The sequence below is a fragment of the Nuphar pumila genome, chromosome 16, assembly GCF_984573655.1.
Source record: "Nuphar pumila chromosome 16, dmNupPumi1.hap1.1, whole genome shotgun sequence".
Taxonomy (NCBI): Eukaryota; Viridiplantae; Streptophyta; class Magnoliopsida; order Nymphaeales; family Nymphaeaceae; genus Nuphar; species Nuphar pumila.
In genome coordinates this window covers 75,070,510-75,092,368 of record NC_143264.1, presented here as the reverse complement: position 1 = coordinate 75,092,368, position 21,859 = coordinate 75,070,510, and the positions used below count along the sequence as shown (strand labels likewise).

At 37.8% G+C, this 21,859-nt stretch overlaps 1 protein-coding gene across 1 annotated transcript; it reads left to right on the top strand.

Moving 5' to 3' along the window:
- The first annotated feature begins 200 nt into the window (after positions 1-200).
- Positions 201-8,801, top strand: LOC149813631 (tubulin-folding cofactor D-like). Its single transcript, XM_089992090.1, has 4 exons — positions 201-293; positions 2,299-2,391; positions 5,155-5,331; positions 8,572-8,801. Exons 1-4 carry the CDS (start codon positions 288-290, stop codon positions 8,686-8,688), a joined length of 393 nt encoding a protein of 130 aa, XP_089848216.1. The 5' UTR covers positions 201-287; the 3' UTR covers positions 8,689-8,801.
- Positions 8,802-21,859: the final 13,058 nt, after the last annotated feature.

Sequence of the window (21,859 nt, the reverse complement as noted above, 5' to 3'; positions counted from 1 at the left end):
AAGTGTTCGGTGTAGGATCTGGAATCTTTATTTGGCCTACCTCTCTAAATATTAAATGTAACTATAAATATAATAGTATATATTTATTTATTTCAACTTGTGATTTTGATACTTTACCTGTCAAGTTATGTTTAATTGGCCTTGCATGCTACTAAAATGCATGTTCCTTATCTTGATTTTGTAGATGGCTAAGTATCAAGAACAGGGTCAATTGCTAGAGCCATACTTGGAGAGCATTATTTGTCCTGTAATGGCTGGTGTTAGGCGAAAAGCATTAGAGCTCAAAGATGCAGGTGATGACACTTTGGGAATAATAAAGCGATTATGCCTTATTATTTATACTCTGGTCATAGTTTGTGGTTACAAGGCTGTCACAAGTTTTTTTCCACATGATGTTTCTGATTTGGAGGTTGCTGTTTCTCTTTTGGATACGTGTCATCTTACACCTTCTGTGTCATCATTGCCACATGAAAGTGCTGGGAAGATGGAAACTAAATGTGTTGTACTTCTTTGGCTCTCTGTACTGGTTTTGATTCCATTTGATATCTCATTGTGGGATACTAGTCTTGCAAATGGTTATCTTCATGAAAAACTACTCCCTTTGGTGCAAAGAATATTGGAAATATCTAAAGATTATCTGTGTAGTGCTGGTACAATGTAAAAAATAGCTGCACTGTTGATCTCCAGTCTTTTAGCACGCCCAGATATGGACAAGGCTTTTGGCAGGTTGTTCCATGGCTTAACTGTTTTATTTCTATTGCTTCTTCAACTGACATATACACTTTCCATTACCAGACACTAATTATTTAGAAATTGGCATTTGATGTTTACTTGCTTGTGTAGGACTCCAAGTTGTTAAATGAGTGCTTAAGATGTGTGTTCTGAGAATTTCAATGAAAAATATAACCAGAAAATAGCATAATGTTTTTGAAATAGCATGATATCATAATAATATCGTGATGTTTCCTGATATTATCCCAAAGCATGAAATATCATTTCCCTATATGTTGTCTTTCTTTTGTACTATGTCGAGAATTTTCTGAAAAAGGACATGTACAACTCTTGAAAATGATGTTTGTGAAATATATCTATTTGTTGTATCATTAATTTTGAGGGTTCTATACTACCTTCAGGTTTTGCATTTCTCTCTTCTTTTCTTTTGGCATGATGTGTTATATAATCTCTTTTATTTAGCCATGTTATGATCAGCTCTTTTTTTTCCCCTTTGTATTTTCATCTTTATAATATGCATAAAGCTGCCTTTTGTTACAGTTTGAGCTTGAAGAGAAAAAATGTTCTGTTTAAAGGTTTTTTGGTGAATGTAGAATGGCAGATCAGCCATTGCTACCCTTTAAGGAAATAGTCAAATACTAATACGATGTTCCAACTTTCCTTCATGATAGGTGGCTTGGCATGAGACAGAATTATGTAAAGATCATTTTGGGTTGTGCTCTTATTAGTCAAAAGCTCTAGGTGGCATGTAGTCGGTCACCTAGGCTTCACCTGGAGACCCATAAAAGAATATATTTTTAAAAAATAAAAATATAAAAACATAAAAATAAGAAAAAGAACGGGAAAACTTCAAAATACACAACCAAACATGATTTTAATGTTTTAAACATTATGAAGAAAACAAATATAAATGCCAATCTTGGTGTCCCCTCTTCTCCCCCACTTAGGCAATTGCCTAAGCATCTAGGTGCTCCTATGTGGCGTCTTGCGCTTAGGTGGAATTTTAACTACTATACTTGTGCAACCATCCGAAGCAGGATGAGTGCAACCTGCCTTGCTTTAGGTTTATGTCACATGGATGCAAGAAAGGTACATCATGGGGATGGCTGGTATAACATGTGTTATTTAAAAGAAGGGTGTGGCTGTATCGTTACATGGACCCTTGCACGCAAACACACCCATAATATGATCCATAACTGCACCTGTATCACATAGTTTGCATCTGCTCAAACTACGTAATAACCTGATAACAGTTTCACCTGGTTCCTAACTCCTAGGCAGCATACTGTGCATAAAAATGTCGGTTCACTGACTTCTTAACTCATTTGAAAAGTATATGGACATTGTTATAAATTTCAAAGGATGTACATTTCCTTTTTATGTTAGATGAGTTCATATGACTTTTGTAGCCTGCTGTTTGCATGTTAATACGATTTTTTTCACATTTGATAAACTGGTTCTGGCAAAGAGGAAAGAGTGCTTCTTGGTCAACAGATAACCCAGAGTTTGATATTATACTCATGCTTAAACTTGTTTCTTGTTTTAATTCTTGTTAGTTTCTTTCAGTGGTCACAAGATGTTCTCTCTTCTTACAAAGATGATGGGATGGGCATATTTCTTCAGCTTGGTGTTGTGGAAGCATTAGCAGCTATATTTAAGGTTTGATTCTTGGAGAGACCCAGTTCTATCATTCTCATGTGCATGTTTCATCTTTAGCATGATGGAAAACTTTGTATGATTTTTTAAATAAACCAAATTCTTCTGCGTGTACAGATTTCTGCTAGAATTCGACGAATAAGTCAATTAACAATGATAAATTATGCTTTATTTGGATTCACTTTATTGCAAGAGTGTTGCTGTTGATCATCCATTAATCTCCTGGTTCATGTCATGCTTGATGCAAGCCTAGCTTAACATGCATGGCTTGGTCATCCATGCTTAGTAGTTAGTTCTCACATCTAACATTTTTTATTTCAAAGGATGCCTTTGAGATGCTTTAGTATAATTTGGTGCATGAATTGTCGTAGCCATTTAAATCACAGCCTTATTTCTCATGGTAAAGGATCACTCAGATGATTAATTCATGTTCTTCCATTGACTTTCTTGTAATTTTATTGAGGCATTTTTTTTCTCCATCTTTTTGTGTCTTTAAACTTTTTAGATTTTGTCCTGGTCTTTTCTTGGTTTACATTTTTATTTTTCCCTTTTGTCCTTTTTTTCTTGGGTCCTTTTCATCTTTGTTGCGGCACCTTTGTCCTTTTAGTTGCCATCTTGATCATGACTTGGTAGGTGTGGTCAGGCCTTGAACTGTCACTTTGGGAGATAAAGAAAAAAATATTAGGGAAGAATATTTCCTGTTAGTGCAGGAAGAAACCAACTTCAAATCTAGAACATATCCAAGAACTATCTTCTCTTTACCATTTTGTTGGCCTATGTGTGGGCTTCATTCTAATTGAGGATGTGGATAATGGCCCCAAAAAGTGTTTGTGGGATTTTTTATTCCCTTTTCTTGCAGTCAAAGAACAAAAAATAGTTATATAAGAAGTGGGTATATTGAAGTTGAATTGGATTAGATTGACTTGGGGTTGTGTAAGTAGGAGAATGAGTCATCTACCTTTTTCTTTTCTCCTTCAATATACCATTGATGTAAAATGTGAAGATGGTATGTCTTGTAGAAATATATAATGCATATGGGAATGATGAGTGTTAATGCATAACAAAGAAAAGGAACAAAAGAGATGTTCAGGAAGTAACAGGAGGAAGCCAACATTAAGTTGTACATGGATGAATTGCCTAAGGTGCTCTCACGCTGTGAAAGAGGATAATAAGAAACTGAAGTTATGTGCATGTGCTGCATTGGTCCTATGCCAGTGACATGAGGGTATGTACTTTTATATACTTTTAGTCTACCATGTGTTGTGCTTCATGTTATTAGCTGATTTTTCCATCCATCTAGATGTTCATAGTAGCAGATATGATGATTCTAATGAGACTTTGCTCCTTGAACCAATAACTAGCCTATGTCACATGGGTGCGGGTGCGACACGGGTGCGGCGCAATTTTAAAAATTTTGGACACGGGGACTTGGCTATATATATATATAGAGATATTTTTTAATATAATAATAATAATAATAATAATAATATATCCAGTGTGTGCATATATGTGGATATTGTCCTCTAAAGTTTGGCACCAGCATGAGTGTTTTTACAAACTTTGCAAATTGTACTTTTGCCCTTGCAGAAAGGGGGGTCCGGGGGCTCCCCCCGGCGCGGGTCCCGCTGCACGGTCAGCGGGCGGGGGGCAGCGCTCCCCGGATTTTTTTTTTCTGGGGCTTATGTTTAAGACTCATGCTATATATATAAAATATATAAAAAGATCATTTTTTTTGTTTTTTGCCCTAAAAATGGATATTTTTGGACTCAATCAACATTAACCGAGTCCAAAACAAGGACGGACTTGGCCTTGACTCGTTGACCGAGTCTGACTCGGCGTTGACCGAGTCCGGGCCGTGTCCGAAGCCGCACCCGTGTCGGGGCGTGTCGACTCGGGTGCAGCGCCTCCCTAGCCGAGTCCGTGTGACATAGCAACTAGCATACCTGATGTTCGACACTTTTCCAACGTCAGTCAAGGTTTGACTCCGTCTGTAATGATTAATGAATCCGAAGAAAGTGCTGTACTTAGAATAGACTCAACTAAGTAAGCAAACCAACTCAGACCAAGTATTGACTGAGTCGCTGATGTAGTCCAAGCTATATAAGCCACACATTCAAACATCTTGACCAAGCTGATATTCAAGTTGCCGTTTGAGATGGCTTCCTATCTAGAGATGATTGCAGGTTAAGAAGACTATTCACTCAGATGATTGTATTTGCTATTTGGCTAAGTCTATCCAGTCTATGTTAGGTGAGTGGACTGAGCTTGAATGATTTGACCAAGTTTTAAAAATATGGCTGAACCAACCAAGTTCATTACCTAATCAATCATGTTTGGATGGGAGAATTAAGTAGATAGCAATTCGAAGTAATCTATTAGCATAAACTGAGGATTGACCTATTCTTGTCTGATCCAACCAGTCCCAGGCTCATAGATTTAGTAGTCTGTCTATGCTATGAGCACTTGCTTAGATGTTTGGAATATATACTACTTGATTATTCACGTGTTGGTAAATCTTTCCAGAATACTTGCTAAACTTGTGGTTTAAAAGCTTATGGTTTTTATTCCTTTGAATTGATGGTAACTAATTTCCTGAACTGTATTCCACCTGGCTCACTCCTATTTTGCTTTCTATTTCTATTTCACCAACCAATGGCCGGTTTGTTTCCCTTTTCTCATTATTAGTTCTCTTGGACTTGTTGCCTCTCTTGTATTTTCATTGCCTTATAATATGCAGAATAAGATTTGTATGTTTTTTAAATTCAGGTTGGTGACCGGAGCACTCGACCAGGTGTAGTTCCAGTAATTTGGAGCAGTATTTCTGTGTTAATTAATTCTGCAACGTCACCACAAAGTGCACTACTTAGAAAATCCCTTTTGAAGTTGACACAACGCATTGGGATGATCTGCTTGCCTCCGAGATCTTTCCGTTGGCATTATGTGGTGAGACTATCATCTCATTCTCTTTTTTGCCATGTTATTTTGTGGCCATTGCTTATATTCAATCTGTCTGGGTTGTTTATGTTTCAAAATTGACTTATTTGTTGTTGGTAATGTTCATCTTTCATTCTTTTGAGAATGATTGACGATAATTGCCTTGGCCAACATGTATGACAATATCTGACCTTGACGCCATGTCTACAACCTTTCTTCTGATTAATAAATGGTGCTTGCAATGACAATTATGTGCCTTGAATATTTGGACCAAGGTTGCCAGACTAGGAAGCGGAAGCGGGAAATTATACGGGAAGTGAAAGTGAGAAGCGATGCATTTTAAAATGTATAGGAAGCGGGAAGTGAGGAATAAAAAAGAAATATAAGAATTAAATGGGAATCAAAATGAAACACAAATAAAAACTAAAATAAAAGTGACTAATATTAAATTTCATGATTTTTTAGTGTAAGAATTAAATTTGTAACAAAATCTAAAAATGATGACTACCAATTTAGAGAAAACACATGGAAGTTAGCGAGAAGAGTGAGAGAAAACACATAAAAACATGAAAAGTTGAGTAAGAGAACATATAAGAAGAATAGATGAAGTGTGTGGAAAGCATAGGAGAAGAGTGGGGGAATCGAGGTTCTCATCAAGTTTCGGAAGCGAGTTTCCAGGAAGTGAGCCTCCCACTTATCTAAGAAGCTTCCGGTAACTCTGATTTGGACGCACTTAGTTCTTGAGTAATCCTTTTCATTTCCACGTGAATTAGCCACATAAAGGATGGAGATACTCCAAGGAAGAAATTGTATCAAAGCTTGCACATGTTGTATTTCCTTATATGGTTTGCTTACTTAAACATGCACCAGAATGTTGTACATTATCTGTATTTGGAACTGTCATCTTTTTTCTTCTTTGTTCTTTACTATATATACCAAGGTTGCCAAAGAGCGAAGTTGAGTTGAGAAGTGATGAGGGAAGCAAGAAGCGAGTAGTTTATAAGTAGTGATGGAGCTAGAAATCCAAATTAAGGTGGGCACATGTGTATGACTGTGTGTATGTGTCTGGCAATGGACCGCTGGCAGAGAGAGAGAGAGAGTATTGCTACGGTGCTTTGGGAGCACCTACTCCCACCTAGTAGAAATTGTAATGAAATGATGGTCTTCAAATATCACCAACAATATCCACCAAATTAATACAAAAGTGGACAATCACCAAGAAGGAACTCACTATGAAGTTTACTCACAAAACCCACTCAAGGTCACACATAAGATAAAAAATATTAATATTTTATTAAAGGAGGTATGCAAGAAGCACAACATAAAGGGGGGGGGGGTCACCCCTATTTATATACAACCAAGAGAGCTCAAAAGAGTTGCTGGAGCTGGTCCAACGACTCTAAATAGAGCTGTTGGAACAGTTCCAACAATTGTTTTTGACTAGTCAACTTTATGTTGCCTGGTCAAAAAGGAACTAAACAAAAGACAAAGAGAAAATTACAGTAAAATGGAACCAAACAAAATACAAAAAGAAGAATACAAAAAGGGAAAAAGTTACAACATATGTATATAATACGTATATATATTATATATATAATATACAAATATATACAATTTAACACTCCCCCTCAGACTTAAGCTGGATAACCGAAAGTTTGCCTAAGAGAAAGTGAAATCTAAGAGCATTGAGAGATTTGATGAAAAAATTTGCCAACTGGTATTTTGATGTAACATAAGACAAATCCATAATGCCATGTAGATACTCCTCTCGTACATAGTGACAATCCATCTCAATATATTTGCTGCACTCATGAAAGGTCCGATTGCTGACAATGTAGATGGAACTTTTGTTGTCACAACACATTCGTGGGGCTTCTTTTATTTGAACTCACATATCAGCCAACAATCTTCTAAGCCAAATCACTTCTATAGTTGTCGTAGCCATGGCTCAATATTCAACTTTAGTCGAAGAGAGAAACCTTCTGCTGTTTATTGCATCGCCATGAAATCAATAATTCTCCTAAAAAGACACAAACCCATGGTTGAGTGTCTATTATTCGGATCACCTCTCTAGTCAACATCATTATAAGCAATTAAATCTAAAGTGGAAGCAGACAAGAAACGACCTCGATAAATAGAAGTCTTAATATATCTAATAATACGCAAAACGACTCCCATATTCAATAGAAAGAGTCCTTGTCTTCATTTACAATTATTTGAGAGTTAGTTGTTAGCAACAAGAACTTGTTGAGTGTTGTGTCCAGATTGGTATAGGTGGGAAAAGACGCCCTTAAGGTATGTTGATGCAAGGTAAACTTGCCATACTTCCTCCCTTTAAAGCAGTAAATACCAGTCACTGATATCACTGATATTTTGAAAATATCTCAATAATATCAGCAAAATCAGGTAAGCCAATAATATCACAAAAATATTGCGATATTTTCAAAATATCGCCAGAAATGAAAATAGTGCGACAATATCATGATTTTATCATGATATTTTTTAAGTTTCTTATTTTATATATTTAAGCCCAATTTTTGTATTTTTTGTTTCTTTTTTATTTTAAAAATTTCCAAACTTATTTCCTTACTTTTGCAAGAAAAATGATACAAAACCTATTATTTTCTTCTCTTATTATTTTTTTTATAATTTTTAATTTTTAAAACTTCTGAGTTTTTCCCAACATTTTCCTGAGAAAAACCACTTATTGAAAATCTCTCTGAGAAAAGTCCTCGGCAAAAAATTACCTTGAATGATACAAGTGACTACGGTAAATAGTAAATACACAACAATTATATTACCATTGGAGCCTAAATCAGTGCATGCTGTTGCAAGGTCCTTGATTTTGTTGCAAATCTTATTTGTAACACCACTGCACTAGCTTCAGCATCTTGAGAAAGCTGGATGGATTGTATCCTATACACTCTCGGTTGAGGTTCCCTTTTAGCCTTTTCAATCAATGGTTGTTTTCACGTGCAACATGAGGTGTTTGCTTTATGTTGCTGTCAAATATTGGCATCTTATGTCTTTTTTCATTTTTTTGCTACTTAAATGCATTCTAGTCATTTCTTTCAGCGAATAATAGTGCATCCTACATTTTTTTTGACTGGAAAAATGTTATTTGAATGTGTTTGTGCCTTATCTTGTGAGCACTCTTAACTAGTGCAGATTGCCTTACCATTCTTGGATTTGTATATTTTTTCCAAGGCCAGAACAGCTTACTTACTGAGAATCTTTCTTCAAGTGCAGCTGAAAGCTGTCATTTATCTAGACATTGTTCCCGCGCAGATTCATATAGTACTCTTGGAAGCCATTATCATACTGAGGAAGAAGACATGGATGTACCTGAAAATATTGGAGAAATGATGGATGAGTTACTGACTGGTCTTAGAGACACAGTACATACAACAAATTACTGGTTTTCTACTTTGGGTAACTTGGATATAGCCTTTGGACATTACATTCATATATGTTGGCATATTAAGTATGTGGTCCATGTCAGAAATGGTAAGTTTACCGGCTGTCACTAGCAATCTAATTTTGGTCTGCTGATCCCTTCAATTGAACCGAGACTTTTACAAGATGATGCATAAACTAAACTAAAAGTATGGTGAATCTAGTAGAGAGAGGATGTGGTGGCATCATTTATGCCTGCTGCTTACATTCTCAATCTGATCGTGATGGGAGTTCCAAGTTTCAGGGGCTCTGAAATCTTAATGCATTTTTTTCTGATCATGTCAGTTGTTTTTTTTGTGCTGAACCTCCTATGGGCTTCAATCACGTTTGGTTGTGTTAGATACTACACAAGAATGAATCCATTGAGGTGCATTTTGGTTCCAAAACTTACATAATTGGTCCTAGGGAGCATGTTATGATGTGTTGATGGAAGTTCAATAGCAAGTTGCCATGCATTCATGTGGCTGGTTCATGTAAGGAAGGCCACTTCAATGAGTTAATTAAGCTACAAATGAAACTGTCACAGCCATTCCGCATTCCTGAATGTATAAGGGTTCAATTCCCACATCCAGTACTCCATAACAGATCATGTGCCACTATGTGCTTTTACCCCAACACATTAAGAAGCAAAGATATGAGAAATGTTGTAACACTCCAAAATTTCAAACTTGCGACCCTTTCAGAAAACAGGCCAGAGACTAGAAGAAAATCTCTTGTTGAATTCAGCGGAAGATAATTCTTTTGTTGAATTTAGAAAGGCAAGCTGACAACTTTGGGCACGCTAGCTAAAAGAACCAAAACTCACTACACATGATACTTACAAAACACTTGGAAAAACCATTTTCATTTAAGAAGTTCCCAAATAGTACAAAATTCGGATATCCCAAGAAAAATCCGTTACAAAATACAAAAACATCCAGGATGCGAGCTAAGAGCAGAAAAAAGAAGTCTTGAAGCCATCTTGCAATCGCGCCATCATCCGTGGTGTACCTAATCATCAAATGTACCCATAGAATGTGTTAGTTTCGCGAAAAACTAGTAGGTGCACAAGAGAGACTACAAAAAAACTGAATTAAGAGCATTTAATTCAGCACGCTAAGCAGTTTAAAGCAGATATGCAGTTAAATAGGTAAGCCGTTTCAAGCAGGTAAGCAGTTCAAAGCAAGTAAGCAGTGCAACTGTCAAACACATCATGACGATTCATTTGATCGTAAGCTGTGAAGTACCATGCAACAAGCAAGTCTCATGACCCATCAACCAGTGTGAACAAACTTTATGTTTCGATATTACTGGCCTGCGGGTACGCGCAGACAAATCGTAGAAACAACTGAGACTAGTTCAGACGTCTGTTATTCTATGTATTTTCAATAACCCGAATAACTAGTTGAGTCCGCTCCTAAGGAGACGACTTTAGTTGAGAGAGGATTCCCTAAAGGCAGGTACTTGGCAACGGATGCATCCAACTTCTGCAGATATCCATGGGATCTACTACCTAGGATAATGTCTGGTAGTTCCTTCCCCTAACTCCAATGACTGGGGAGGCCTGATCTTTGCCCGTGGGGTGATTGTTAATAACCTGTCCATTGAAGTTTTGTACCGATCCATCCTCTCCCTTGACAGACTACAAGAAGCGAATGAGTGCATCAAGGTTAAATTAACTGACGACTCATTCTATATGATCTGGTCTTTTGATCAAATGAGCATCTTACCTGTGAAGGCGATCACATTTTTATGTGTTTACAACATTGTGCATTTAGTACTGTTCGAGGTTGCACGACCGTCTTATCCGATCATCGCAGTACTAGCGTGTAGTGCCCGACTACAAGTACTCTAAGATGAAAGGGGTATAGTTCCTCAATAGGAGCTTCAAAAAAAGTGTTTCACAAAGGTGTAATGTTTCTCAAACTTTACCTTTGACATTCTTTATCTTTTGAAACAACCAACAACTTATACAAACATTTGGCATGCGATTTTCAAGAATCTCATCCGCTATCGTAGTATCTACATCCCTCACATGACTCGATACTGGCCTCGATAGATGGGATACGAGTTTCTCAACAGAACCCCTACTAAGAAGTTCGCTCAAGCCTCAATTCGGGGTTACCCGAGATATGTCGAATAGACAAACAGAACTAGCCAATCACATCCTTCCAAAATACTTCGATTTGGGCAATCTTTGATGCTTTTGCTCAGCTCCCTAAATTCTCAATTCTACTTTGCAGGACTGCTCACTCGAAAAGCCATGATCCCTCTCCTTAGACGAGGATGTATTGTTAAGCTCTTGACTCAACACTTGTCGCAAGAGGAAGAATGATAAATGCCTCTTGCACCCTCCACGAAGATGTCTTTAATAGAACATGCAATAAGCGAAAACTTGAGCGTCATCTGCAATGGCAAGGCAATAATAAAACATTTGCAAAAGCAGGAGCCTGGGCGCAAAGCGCGACGACAAAGTAAAGCCATGATAGAAAGTAAAGGACAAGGATCGTGAAACCGCGTCCTTGAGTTAAATGCGTACTCGTATAAATATAATGCATATATATTTATTTAATTATCTTTTTTAGTTAATTGAACTCAATTCAATTGTCCAAGTCCTCTGTGCAATCTTTCTCTACCTTGGGGAGTTGCGAGATTGTTGGCATCTACGGGTGTAAGCGATAAACGGGTCGGGTCGCGGGGCGCGAGCGGGATCCGTCGTATGAGCTGGAAAAGAAAGACGTCAACATGCTATCTCAATCAGAAAGGTAGAAACGACAGGGCTATTGCCGTTGTCTTATCGTAAAAGAAGCAGGGGCAGCGTGCCCCTGCGAACCTGCTGAACGCGAAAGAAGCAGGGGCTGCGAGCCCCTGCTGACCTGCTGTTAGCAACCACGGGAAAGCAGGGGGCTGCACCCCTGCCTGATGAAGGCAACGAGGGAGGTCGGGGCTTCATCCTGCCTGCCGAAAGAGCAAAGAGGCAGGAGCGAGACCCTCGCTAGATACAAAAGGGGGGGGGGGGGGCAGGAGGCTTCGCCTTTGCCTGTCGAATACGCAAAGAGACAGGGGCTTGGCCCCTGCCTGTCGAACACGCGAACAGGCAGGTGCCTGATGCCAACGAAAAGGGAGCAGGGAGGGGGCTCAACCCCTCCCCTGAACAATGACGGTGCAGGGAGGGGGGCTAGACCCCTCCCCTGCCGGAAAAAAGGGAGTAGGGAGGGGCTCAACCCCCTCCCCTGTCGTAACAGGGAGTAGGGAGGGGCTCGACCCCTCCCCTGCTGTAAAAGGGAGCAGGGAGGGGCTCGACCCCCTTCCCTGCAGTAACAGGAAGCAGGGAGGGGCTTGACCCCCTCCCCTGCCGAAAGGAGACGCGGGGAGGGGGACCAACCCCTCCCCCGCCAAATACGGCATGCAGGGAGGGGCTCGATCCCTCCCCTACAAACAGAGGCATCGGGAGGGGGCTGGGCCCCTCCCTCGCAAACGAAGAAGTGAGGGAGAGAGAGAGAGACAAAAGGAAAAGGAGAAGAAGAATGAGGGGAGCGTACCTGGGGGTTGCCGGAAGAAGCTCGTTGGAGGAAAGGGGTCGCCGGTAGTCGCTACTCGGCAGACGCGAGGAGAGGGGGGGTCGGGGGGAGAGAGAGAGACGAGAGAGTGAGAGTGGAAAGGGGGTTTCTATTTGAAACCCCTCCCCTGCCTCGCTGTCTTTAGAAGGCGCGACGGAGGTGGTGCCTCTGTTGGGTCTGGGTTTGACCCAAATCCAAGTTTTTTTTTCGGGTTTTACAAATGTAGCAACAATAAGAAGGGAACTATGTCCCAGAGACATGCCATTTTGGCCATAACAGATCATGCCACTGTGTGCTTTTACCCCAACACATCAAGAAGCAAAGATATGAGAAATGTAGCAACAATAAGAAGGAAACTATGTCCCAAAGACATGCCATTTTGGCTGTGTTCCTTGTGACATGACTAGACATGATATGACTATTTTGCTACTTATAATAATTTTCAATGATTTTCAATATTATTTCAATAAAATGCATTTTATATAATAAAATGTCAAAAAATATTTTTTATTGATTAAAAAACTGTGTCCTCATGGCCTATTTTTCAAAAAATTTATGAACTTGCATCTTGAAGATGTGTCACGTGTTGGGTGTACCCGTATCTTTGTGACTTAGGATGGAATCTTTTTTTTGTGTCTTCGATTGTGCAGCTTTGATCATAATACTTAATGACTTGAATAGATCTAGATGTCTTCAAGCTGATAAATAAGTAAAGTTTCCTTTATCTTGAGTAGTGTCACAATTTTAGTATCAGGAAAAATCTTGTGATAATTTGAAAAATTTGGGTTTTTGGGAAAATCTCAAGAAAATACCTGCTATATAAAAGTAAAAAAAATGTGTCATGTATAACTGTAAAGAAAAACATAAATAAATATATTAAAGAAAGTTTTATATTGTTTTAATATCATGTTATTTTGCAAAGTAGGTGGATGTTTGAATATCAAGATCTTTTTGGGACAATGTTGGATTTTAAAAAATATCACTATAAAATGTGATATTTTCAAAATGGATATTTTTCACATAGATTTTGAGGAACTTAGACAATATTAAATTTTTATGGGTCACATTTTTCTACGAGAGAGGTTTTGTTTCGAGGACCTATTTCTTGTAATGTAAACTAAAAGGGCAAGCCTCAAGCATAGGGAGAAGCTATATGTTTCCGTTTGGAATGGATCTATTGTTTATTGATTTTCTTGATGCTTATTCCTGTCCTTTCTTATTTGATATTTTTGTACCTGTTAGAATTGAAATGTAACTTGTCATACTTTTCAATGGAGAGGCTGATATGACTTATGTATAATTATTTTTATCAACAAACTAGTTTGCATTATGATCATGTGCTCCTGTTCTCTCTTCTTCGGGTGATATTTTTATGATGATGTTCCATGTGTTTTCTGATTCTTCAAAAGCATTTTATTTTTTAGGTCATATATGAAACAAACATCCAACGTAGCTAAGTATGCATGCACCTTGAAGAATATTGTTCTCTAATGTAATATAAACTTCAGCTTTATGGATATAGGTAATTATTTTACGCATTCTTATCGAGTGGTGTATGTAAAATCAAGGAGCATGATGTGTTTAGAAACTGTTATAGTTTCCATTGTGAGAAAAGGTTTCTCCCATTCCATGGCTAAAATCTCACATGGCATTTATAGTTGTAAGAATCTTATTGATGATTCGATCCAGCACGTTTCGATATGTATTACTGATGATGCAATCTCAAAATAAACATGAAAAATGTTTGCTTATCAGCTAGTTTTTTCATGTGAGACATTTGCATTCCTGGTTTTGTTTACACATTTTCCCACAAAATATCTTCTTTGAGCTATGAAAGCACTTGACATCCACTCGATAGTACTCCAGTCAAAAGATGGAAAAGTTTTCATTTGAATAAACTTTCTGAAGGAATAATTGAATTTCAATTAAGTTATTGGTCTATTGTGTTTCTAGCTGTTATAGTTCAATTTTCAATACTCACATTCAAATGAGTTGTTCACTATTAGCCAAAATAATTTTAGAATTTTCATTATTTGCTTCAAAATGTTAAAGTGAAATTGCTAGGGGTTGTTCACTATTAGTTTAAAAGATTTGAGAATTCATTATCTTCTTTGAAATGTTAAAAAGTGAAATCACTAGGTTTTGCAATTACAAGGTGGATAACCAAAGCCTGTGGGCTGTCCCATGCTGTAATACCTTGCACGAACAAGTAATTTGGCATGCAGACTAACTCATTTCAATCACAATTAGAGTCAGATCATCACATACAGAAGTAACACCTTGCACTATTTCTTGTTTCATGCAGTATGCTATATGTATTTGTTGTAATTTGTGTTAAAATACATGTAATCTATATACATATATATATATATGTTTATATATATATATATTTTGTCTAATATACCCAATAGGGGTATTTTAGTCATTTCACAAGTACCCGATAGGGGTACTTGTTATTTTCCTTTTATTTTTGTAATTATTTTTGCACTTTATTTTTCCTTTTATTTTTTGTTTCTTTTTGATTCACATAAGGGGCTCCACCATGGAGTCGATGGGGCCCCCAACGGTCACATTTGTGACTGTTGGGGGCTCCCAACGACTCCATGGGGAGCCCCCTAGGTGGCTCTTCTTTTAAGGCCTTAAGGCCATCCCTCCTCTCCTTCTTTGTGTATATATAGGGGTGAACCCCTCTTGTATTTTTCACTCTTGAAAGCTCTCTCTCTTTTCAATAAGAGACATTTATATTTTTATGTTGTGTTGTCTCTTTGTGGGTTTGGGTGTTACACCTTTTGTTCATTGGTGGATATTGTAAGTGCTTATCGCACTCTTTGTTTTTCCGCATATTGCATTACATGGTATTAGAGCCTTGTGTATGCTCTTCTTCTTAATATAGCTACTTGAGTAGTTATATATTGTTGTTTTCTTTTTGTATCTCTCTTCGTTTGTCCTCTTGTGAGTGATTTAATGGAAGGGGAACAAAAGATTGATCTCTCCTTCAAGCTCAATGGCTCCAACTACATGATGTGGGCCGCCGCCATGGAGAACAACCTCAAAGGAAAAAAACTTTGGAGATACGTTATGGGCACCATTCCGAAACCACAACTCCAACTCACCAAGATGGATGGTGATCAAGAAAAAGCTCTTGAAGGAAATGCCTGCATGAAGGCCATTGAAGATCACCAATCTAAAGTGGAAGATTGGGAAAGTAAGCATGCGAAGATTCTTGCTTGGTTCATGAACAATGTGGAGCTCAAAATTTGCGCCAACATTGCTAAGTTTCAGATGGCTAATGAAGCATGGTTCTTTATGAAAGGTATGTTTACTCAAAAAGGCCTTGCTCGTCAATTCTTTCTCCAAGAAAAAATCCGGACTATCAAGCAAGGAGAAATGAGTGTAAGGGATTACTTTAGCACTCTTGGACCCTTATGGGATGAGCTATCTTTACTAGAACCAAAGTGAGTTTCTAGTGTGGATGTGGAGCTAAGAAGAGAACAAATGGAAAAAGAACACTTTTTCCAATTTCTACATGGGCTTAGGCCCGAATATGAACAAGTTAGATCTTCCCTTCTTCATAGATTTAAACCTCTTCCCTTGGAAGATGCCATAGCCAAAATATGTTAAGAAGAAACTCGTCTTGGCATGATTAAAGGAGGAGATGATGTTTTGGCCGTATCTAAACCCGACAACCATGTGAAAGCCTATAAGCCTCTACACTTTGGAAGGCAAAATAATTATAATGGCAACTATAGAAAAGCCATTTGCCATCATTGCCAAGAACCGGGTCATATAAGACCTAATTGTCCTAAGTTGAATGAAGCACCTAAAAATAAGGTTGCCTCCGTTGAAGAAGCTACTCAAAAGAAAGAGGAAACTATTAAAGGGAAGGAGTCTTTTTCTCTTGCTTAACTATCGGAAGCACTACAAACTCTACTCAAGATACCATCAACCTCGGGTGCCGCCATAGCTTCTTCCTCTCCTCCAGGTATGTCTTCTTGGATCCTTGACTCTGGAGTTTCCTTTCATATGACCCCTCTTGAAAATGAGCTTTCCGATTTGTGTAATAATTATAAAAACTCCTATGTTTCAACTGCCAATGGTACATCTTTACAAGTAAAAAGTTTTGGAACTTTAAATTTTTCCAAAGATTTCTTTGTGCCAAACGTGAGAGTGGTACCTCAACTTAATTTAAATCTCCTCTCTGTTGCTCAAATATGCGATCATGGATGTGAAATCTCATTCTCAACTAAGGATTGCTCTATACAGGATCTCCGGTCCGGGAAGCAGATTGGGCAAGGCCATAGGAGGGGAGATCTCTATTACATGAGCAACTTGAAACTTCCCACTAACTCTTTTTGTAACCATGTCCAAGATAAAAATATTGAAATTTGGCATCAAAGACTTGGACATCCAAGTTTCTAAAAAATGTACTCCTTTCCATTTGGAAAGAAATTTTGTAATGAGAAACATTTTGTTTGCAAGAGTTGTATTTTTGGCAAAATGAAATCTACTCCCTTTTCAAACCGAACTTTTGTGTCCAAAAGATCATTTGAATTAGTCCATTCGGACGTTTGGGGTCCTTCCCCGGTCATGTCTAAAGGAGGATACTCCTATTACGTTACTTTCATTGATGACTACACTAGGTATGTGTGGATCTACTTTCTTAATTTAAAATCCGAAGTCTTTGATTTCTTCAAGAAATTTCATATGATAGTCAAAAATCAATTTTCAAGTAATATCTCTACTCTTAGATCCAATTCGGGTGGAGAATATCTACCAAATGAATTTCAAAATTATTTAGAAATAAATAGAATTTGTCGTCTAAGATCGTGTCGTAGGACTCCTCAACAAAATGGTTTAGCCGAAAGAAAGCATAGACACATCATGGAAACCACTAGGACACTCCTTATTTCCAAGGAAATTCCAAAGAGTTTTTGGGCAGAAGCCGCGTTAACCTCAACTTACTTGATAAATAGAATGATATCTTCATCCTTACAAAATACATCTCCATATGAAAAACTATTTGAAAGAACACCCGGTTTCAATAGCTTAAGAATTTTTGGATGTAAATGTTTTGTCCTTACACATAAACGGGGCAAATTATCTTCTAAAGCTATTGAATGTGTTTTCTTGGGATATGGAGAAAATCAAAAGGGTTTTAGATGTTTTGACTTGAAAAATAACAAACTCTATGTATCCAAAGATGTAACCTTTTTGGAAAATGAAAATGGTTTTGTGAAAACTAAAGATATTGACGAAAGTAAATATGCTTTGTTATTTGATCTTCTATCTCAAGAAGACGAGACTCCTCAAGAAGAGGAAATCTCTAATGAGTCTTTGAATGACCTAGAGGATATTCCTCTTGACAATGTTGAAGATGAAAGTGATAGACCAATCCAAACCTATGTTAGGCGTGGTCAACAAGCTCAAATGAGCGCCTTAGAAAAATACTCTCAAGGGTCCAACATAGAAGAAACCTCTTTAAGGAGATCCGGCCGAATCTCCAATCCTTCTAATAGGTTTGTTTCTTATGAGTCCCTAACTCCAAGGTATAGAGCGTGTCTAATTGCGTTATATTCATTTCATGAACCTTCACATTATAATGAAGCAAAAAACATTCCCCAATGGGTTGAAGCCATGAACTTAGAGCTTAGTGCCCTTGAAAAGGCAAAAACTTGGGAAATAACTTCATTACCCACTGGAAAGAGATCGATTGGATGTAGATGGGTCTTCAAAATTAAAACTAAAAGTGATGGTTCATTAGAACGCTATAAAGCCCGATTAGTAGCAAAAGGATATGCCCAAGAATACAATATAGATTATGAAGAAACTTTCGCACTTGTAGCTAGGATGACCAATGTTAGGACTCTTATCGCCGTTGCGTCAGTTAAAAAATGGCCTATCTATCAACTAGATGTTAAGAATGCATTCCTAAATGGTGAATTAAATGAAGAGGTTTACATGGATCCTCCACCAAGAGTATGTATTGGTAAAAATAAAATTCTCAAACTTAAAAAGGCATTATATGGTTTGAAACAAGCCCCAAAGGCTTGGCATGATAGATTTAGTAATGTAATGACAAGTTTGAATTTTCGTTCATGTTATACTGACACTGCTTTGTTTGTGAAAAGTGCAGAGTCTTCAGTAGTTATTTTACTACTTTATGTTGATGATATGATCATCACTGGAAGTGATGAGCAAGGAATTAATGATATTAAGAAAGTTTTAAAAGAAAATTTTGACATGTCTGACCTTGGTTTCTTAAGATATTTTTTAGGAATTGAAGTGGCGTACTCTCCTCGAGGTTACATTCTCTCTCAGATGAAACTTGCTGCTGACATTTGTTCCAAGTCTGGTATCTCCGATGATAAGAAGACAGAAACCCCTGAAGTCATCAATGCAAAGTTAAAATTGAAAGATGGAACACCTCTCGAGGATCCTACTCCCTACCGGCAACTTGTTGGGTCTCTAACCTGCTTATTCATCACTCGGCCAGACATAGCTCATGCCGTTCACTCTGTCAGTCAGTTTCAATATGCACCTACAACCGTGCACAAGAGTGCAGTCTTAAGGATCGTCAGATATATCAAAAACACCATAACTAAGAGAGTTTTTCTTTCCTCCTCATCACTTGATTTAATTGCTTATACTGATGCTGATTGGGGAGAAAATCCCAATGACCGGGTCTCAACTACGAGATTTTGTGTTTTCTTAGGTGACTCTATGATTTCTTGGAGATGCAAAAAGCAGCACAAAGTATCCTTGTCCTCAACGGAAGCGGAATATCGTGCTATGGCCACTACAACCATGAAACTTGTATGGCTAAGAAGTCTCCTCAGTGATATGGGTATTGTCATCTCTACTCCTTCGAAGATGTGTTGTGACAACAAAAGTGCAATTTATATTGCAAGCAATCACACCTTCCATGAGCGTACTAAGCATATCGAGATGGACTGCCATTACGTACGTGATTAATACCTAAGTGGAATCATAGCACTACCTTACGTCACATCCGAGTATCAGTTGACGGATTTCTTCACTAAAGCCCTTGCTGCTCCTCGTTTTTTGTTTCTCCTTAACAAGCTTTCGGTTATATCCCCGTAAAGCTTGAGGGAGGGTGTTAAAATACATGTAATCTATATATATATATGTTTATATATATATATATATTGTCTAATATACCCAATAGGGGTATTTTAGTCATTTCACGAGTACCCGATAGGGGTACTTGTTATTTTCCTTTTATTTTTGTAATTATTTTTGCACTTTATTTTTCCTTTTATTTTTGTTTCTTTTTGATTCACATAAGGGGCCCCACCATGGAGTCAATGGGGCCCCCAACGGTCACATTTGTGACCGTTGGGAGCCCCCAACGACTCCATGGGGAGCCCTTTAGGTGGCTCTTCTTTTAAGGCCTTAAGGCCATCCCTCCTCTCCTTTGTGTATATATAGGGGTGAACCCCTCTTGTATTTTTCACTCTTGAGAGCTCTCTCTTTTCAATAGGAGACATTTATATTTTTATGTTGTGTTGTCTCTTTGTGGGTTTGAGTGTTACACCTTTTGTTCATTGGTGGATATTGTAAGTGCTTATCGCACTCTTTGTTTTTCCGCATATTTCATTACAATTTGTTGGCCTCCTCTACACTAAGTGATCCTTTTTTTGTGTGGGTTTTCTCCTAATACACCTATATGAACCTTTTAGTGTTGGCCTTTTCCTAATACCGGCTTTCCTTCATTTCTTCTGCTCTTTAGGATATGGTGGTGAGGTGGTGTGCAGCAAAGGGTGTTGGCCACATTACAGGGCGTTTAACATGTCCATTTTCGGAAACAGTTTTATCATCTGTCTTGAAGCTCTTCTTGATTGGACAGGTTTGGTTCTTGAAGTTCTCTTGATACTTATTCCTTTTACATTACTTTTTTTTAATTAGTCTGATGTTAGAGTTCACAGAGCTTACATCTTCTAAAAGAACGACATTGCAGTATTTCAATTTTCATACCTATCCAGCTATCCTTCCATTTTCCAATGTAGCATCTCCATTTTCAAGTTTTGGTCAAATTTTACAATTTTCTCTTCTTTTAAGGGGATGGTTCATGGCATGGAGGCTGTTTAGCTCTTGCAGATTTAGCCTGGAGAGGCTTGTTGTTGCCTCTTAATCTTCCAATGGTTGTTCCTGTTATTGAAAAAGTATTACAAACTGTTTTTTCCTTTCTCCAAGATTGATTGTATCCAGCAAATCTAAGCGACGTACTATTTTGATGTTATCTTCTCTACATTTCTTTTTATCTTGTTAATGCCTTTTTTGAAATATGGATTCTGTTAGTTCCTTGTCATTCATTGCCATTATAAGCTTGAAGTGGTTCCTTTTGTCATTGTACCTTTTTTGGATTAATGTGAATAATAAATGCCTATTGTAGAGTGCATGCACTTGTTCCCTTGTCTATAGACGTGGGGTAACATTGGATGCTCTCTTTAAAGAACAAGTAGAACCAGCTTATTGGCCACATGTCTTTGTGTAACAACTAACAAGACTCGTACATAGCAAGCACTACACTATGATGTAAGGAAAGGCCCACATAGCATTGGATCCCATGTGATGCTGCTGCTTATGTGTGTTGGGCTTTTGGCCGTGCATATTTTCACACTGATTGTAACGCTCCAAAATCGTGGACTTGAAACCTTTTATGAAAAAGGATGAAAGCTTTGAAATCAATCATTTATCAGATTTTGAAACAAAAGTTCAGTGGAAGATCAGGTTTAAAATAGCAAATCCCTAGACTTTGGGCGCATTACAACAAAAATGCAATCTTCCCCTTATAAACCGATTTGCAATTCAAATATACATTTTATTGAAATGAAAAGAAAAACCACATTTTGGTAATACAGTTTTAGAAATCCAGAGTTCTAATCAGAAAAGATGCTTTCAAAGAAACTTTATACCACATCTATCAAAAGTTTCCCAGGAGCGCAACGTCATGAAAGGGGCCTTGCCTTGAACGCATCACAACATCGTGTCATCGCAAGCTGTATAACCTGTTCACCACCTGCCCATGAAATGAGTCAGTCCCACAACAGACTAGTAGGGGTGTAAAAGATAAGAAAGAACAAATGCTGCAATAAACAAGATAATCGGTAGATCAAGCAGGAAAAGCAAGACTAGCAGATCTGACAAAATGTGCTGTGAAGTAACAAAGCTCTAGTAAAGCAAATAGATACATACAAGAGCAATAAGGATCATAGTGCTAAACAAGCAACTATAGCGATCCTACAGATTTTAAAGGTGAAGAGTAACTAGCTCTATCCAACAGTCAAGCAAAGCAATTGCATAAAACAAGCATTCATAACAATGCTCGTAATATGTATACAAGTACTATTGGGTGACTCAATCCATCGGCAAGTAGTTACATCAGTCCTAGTTGCAATCACATCAAATCATAAGAGACGCAAGCTAATGGATAAGCATTTAACTAGCATAAGAAGCTAGTTATTTCTAAGCAAGGAATTGCGTAAGCAGTTTATAACCAACTAAAAGAACGTCTCGACAGA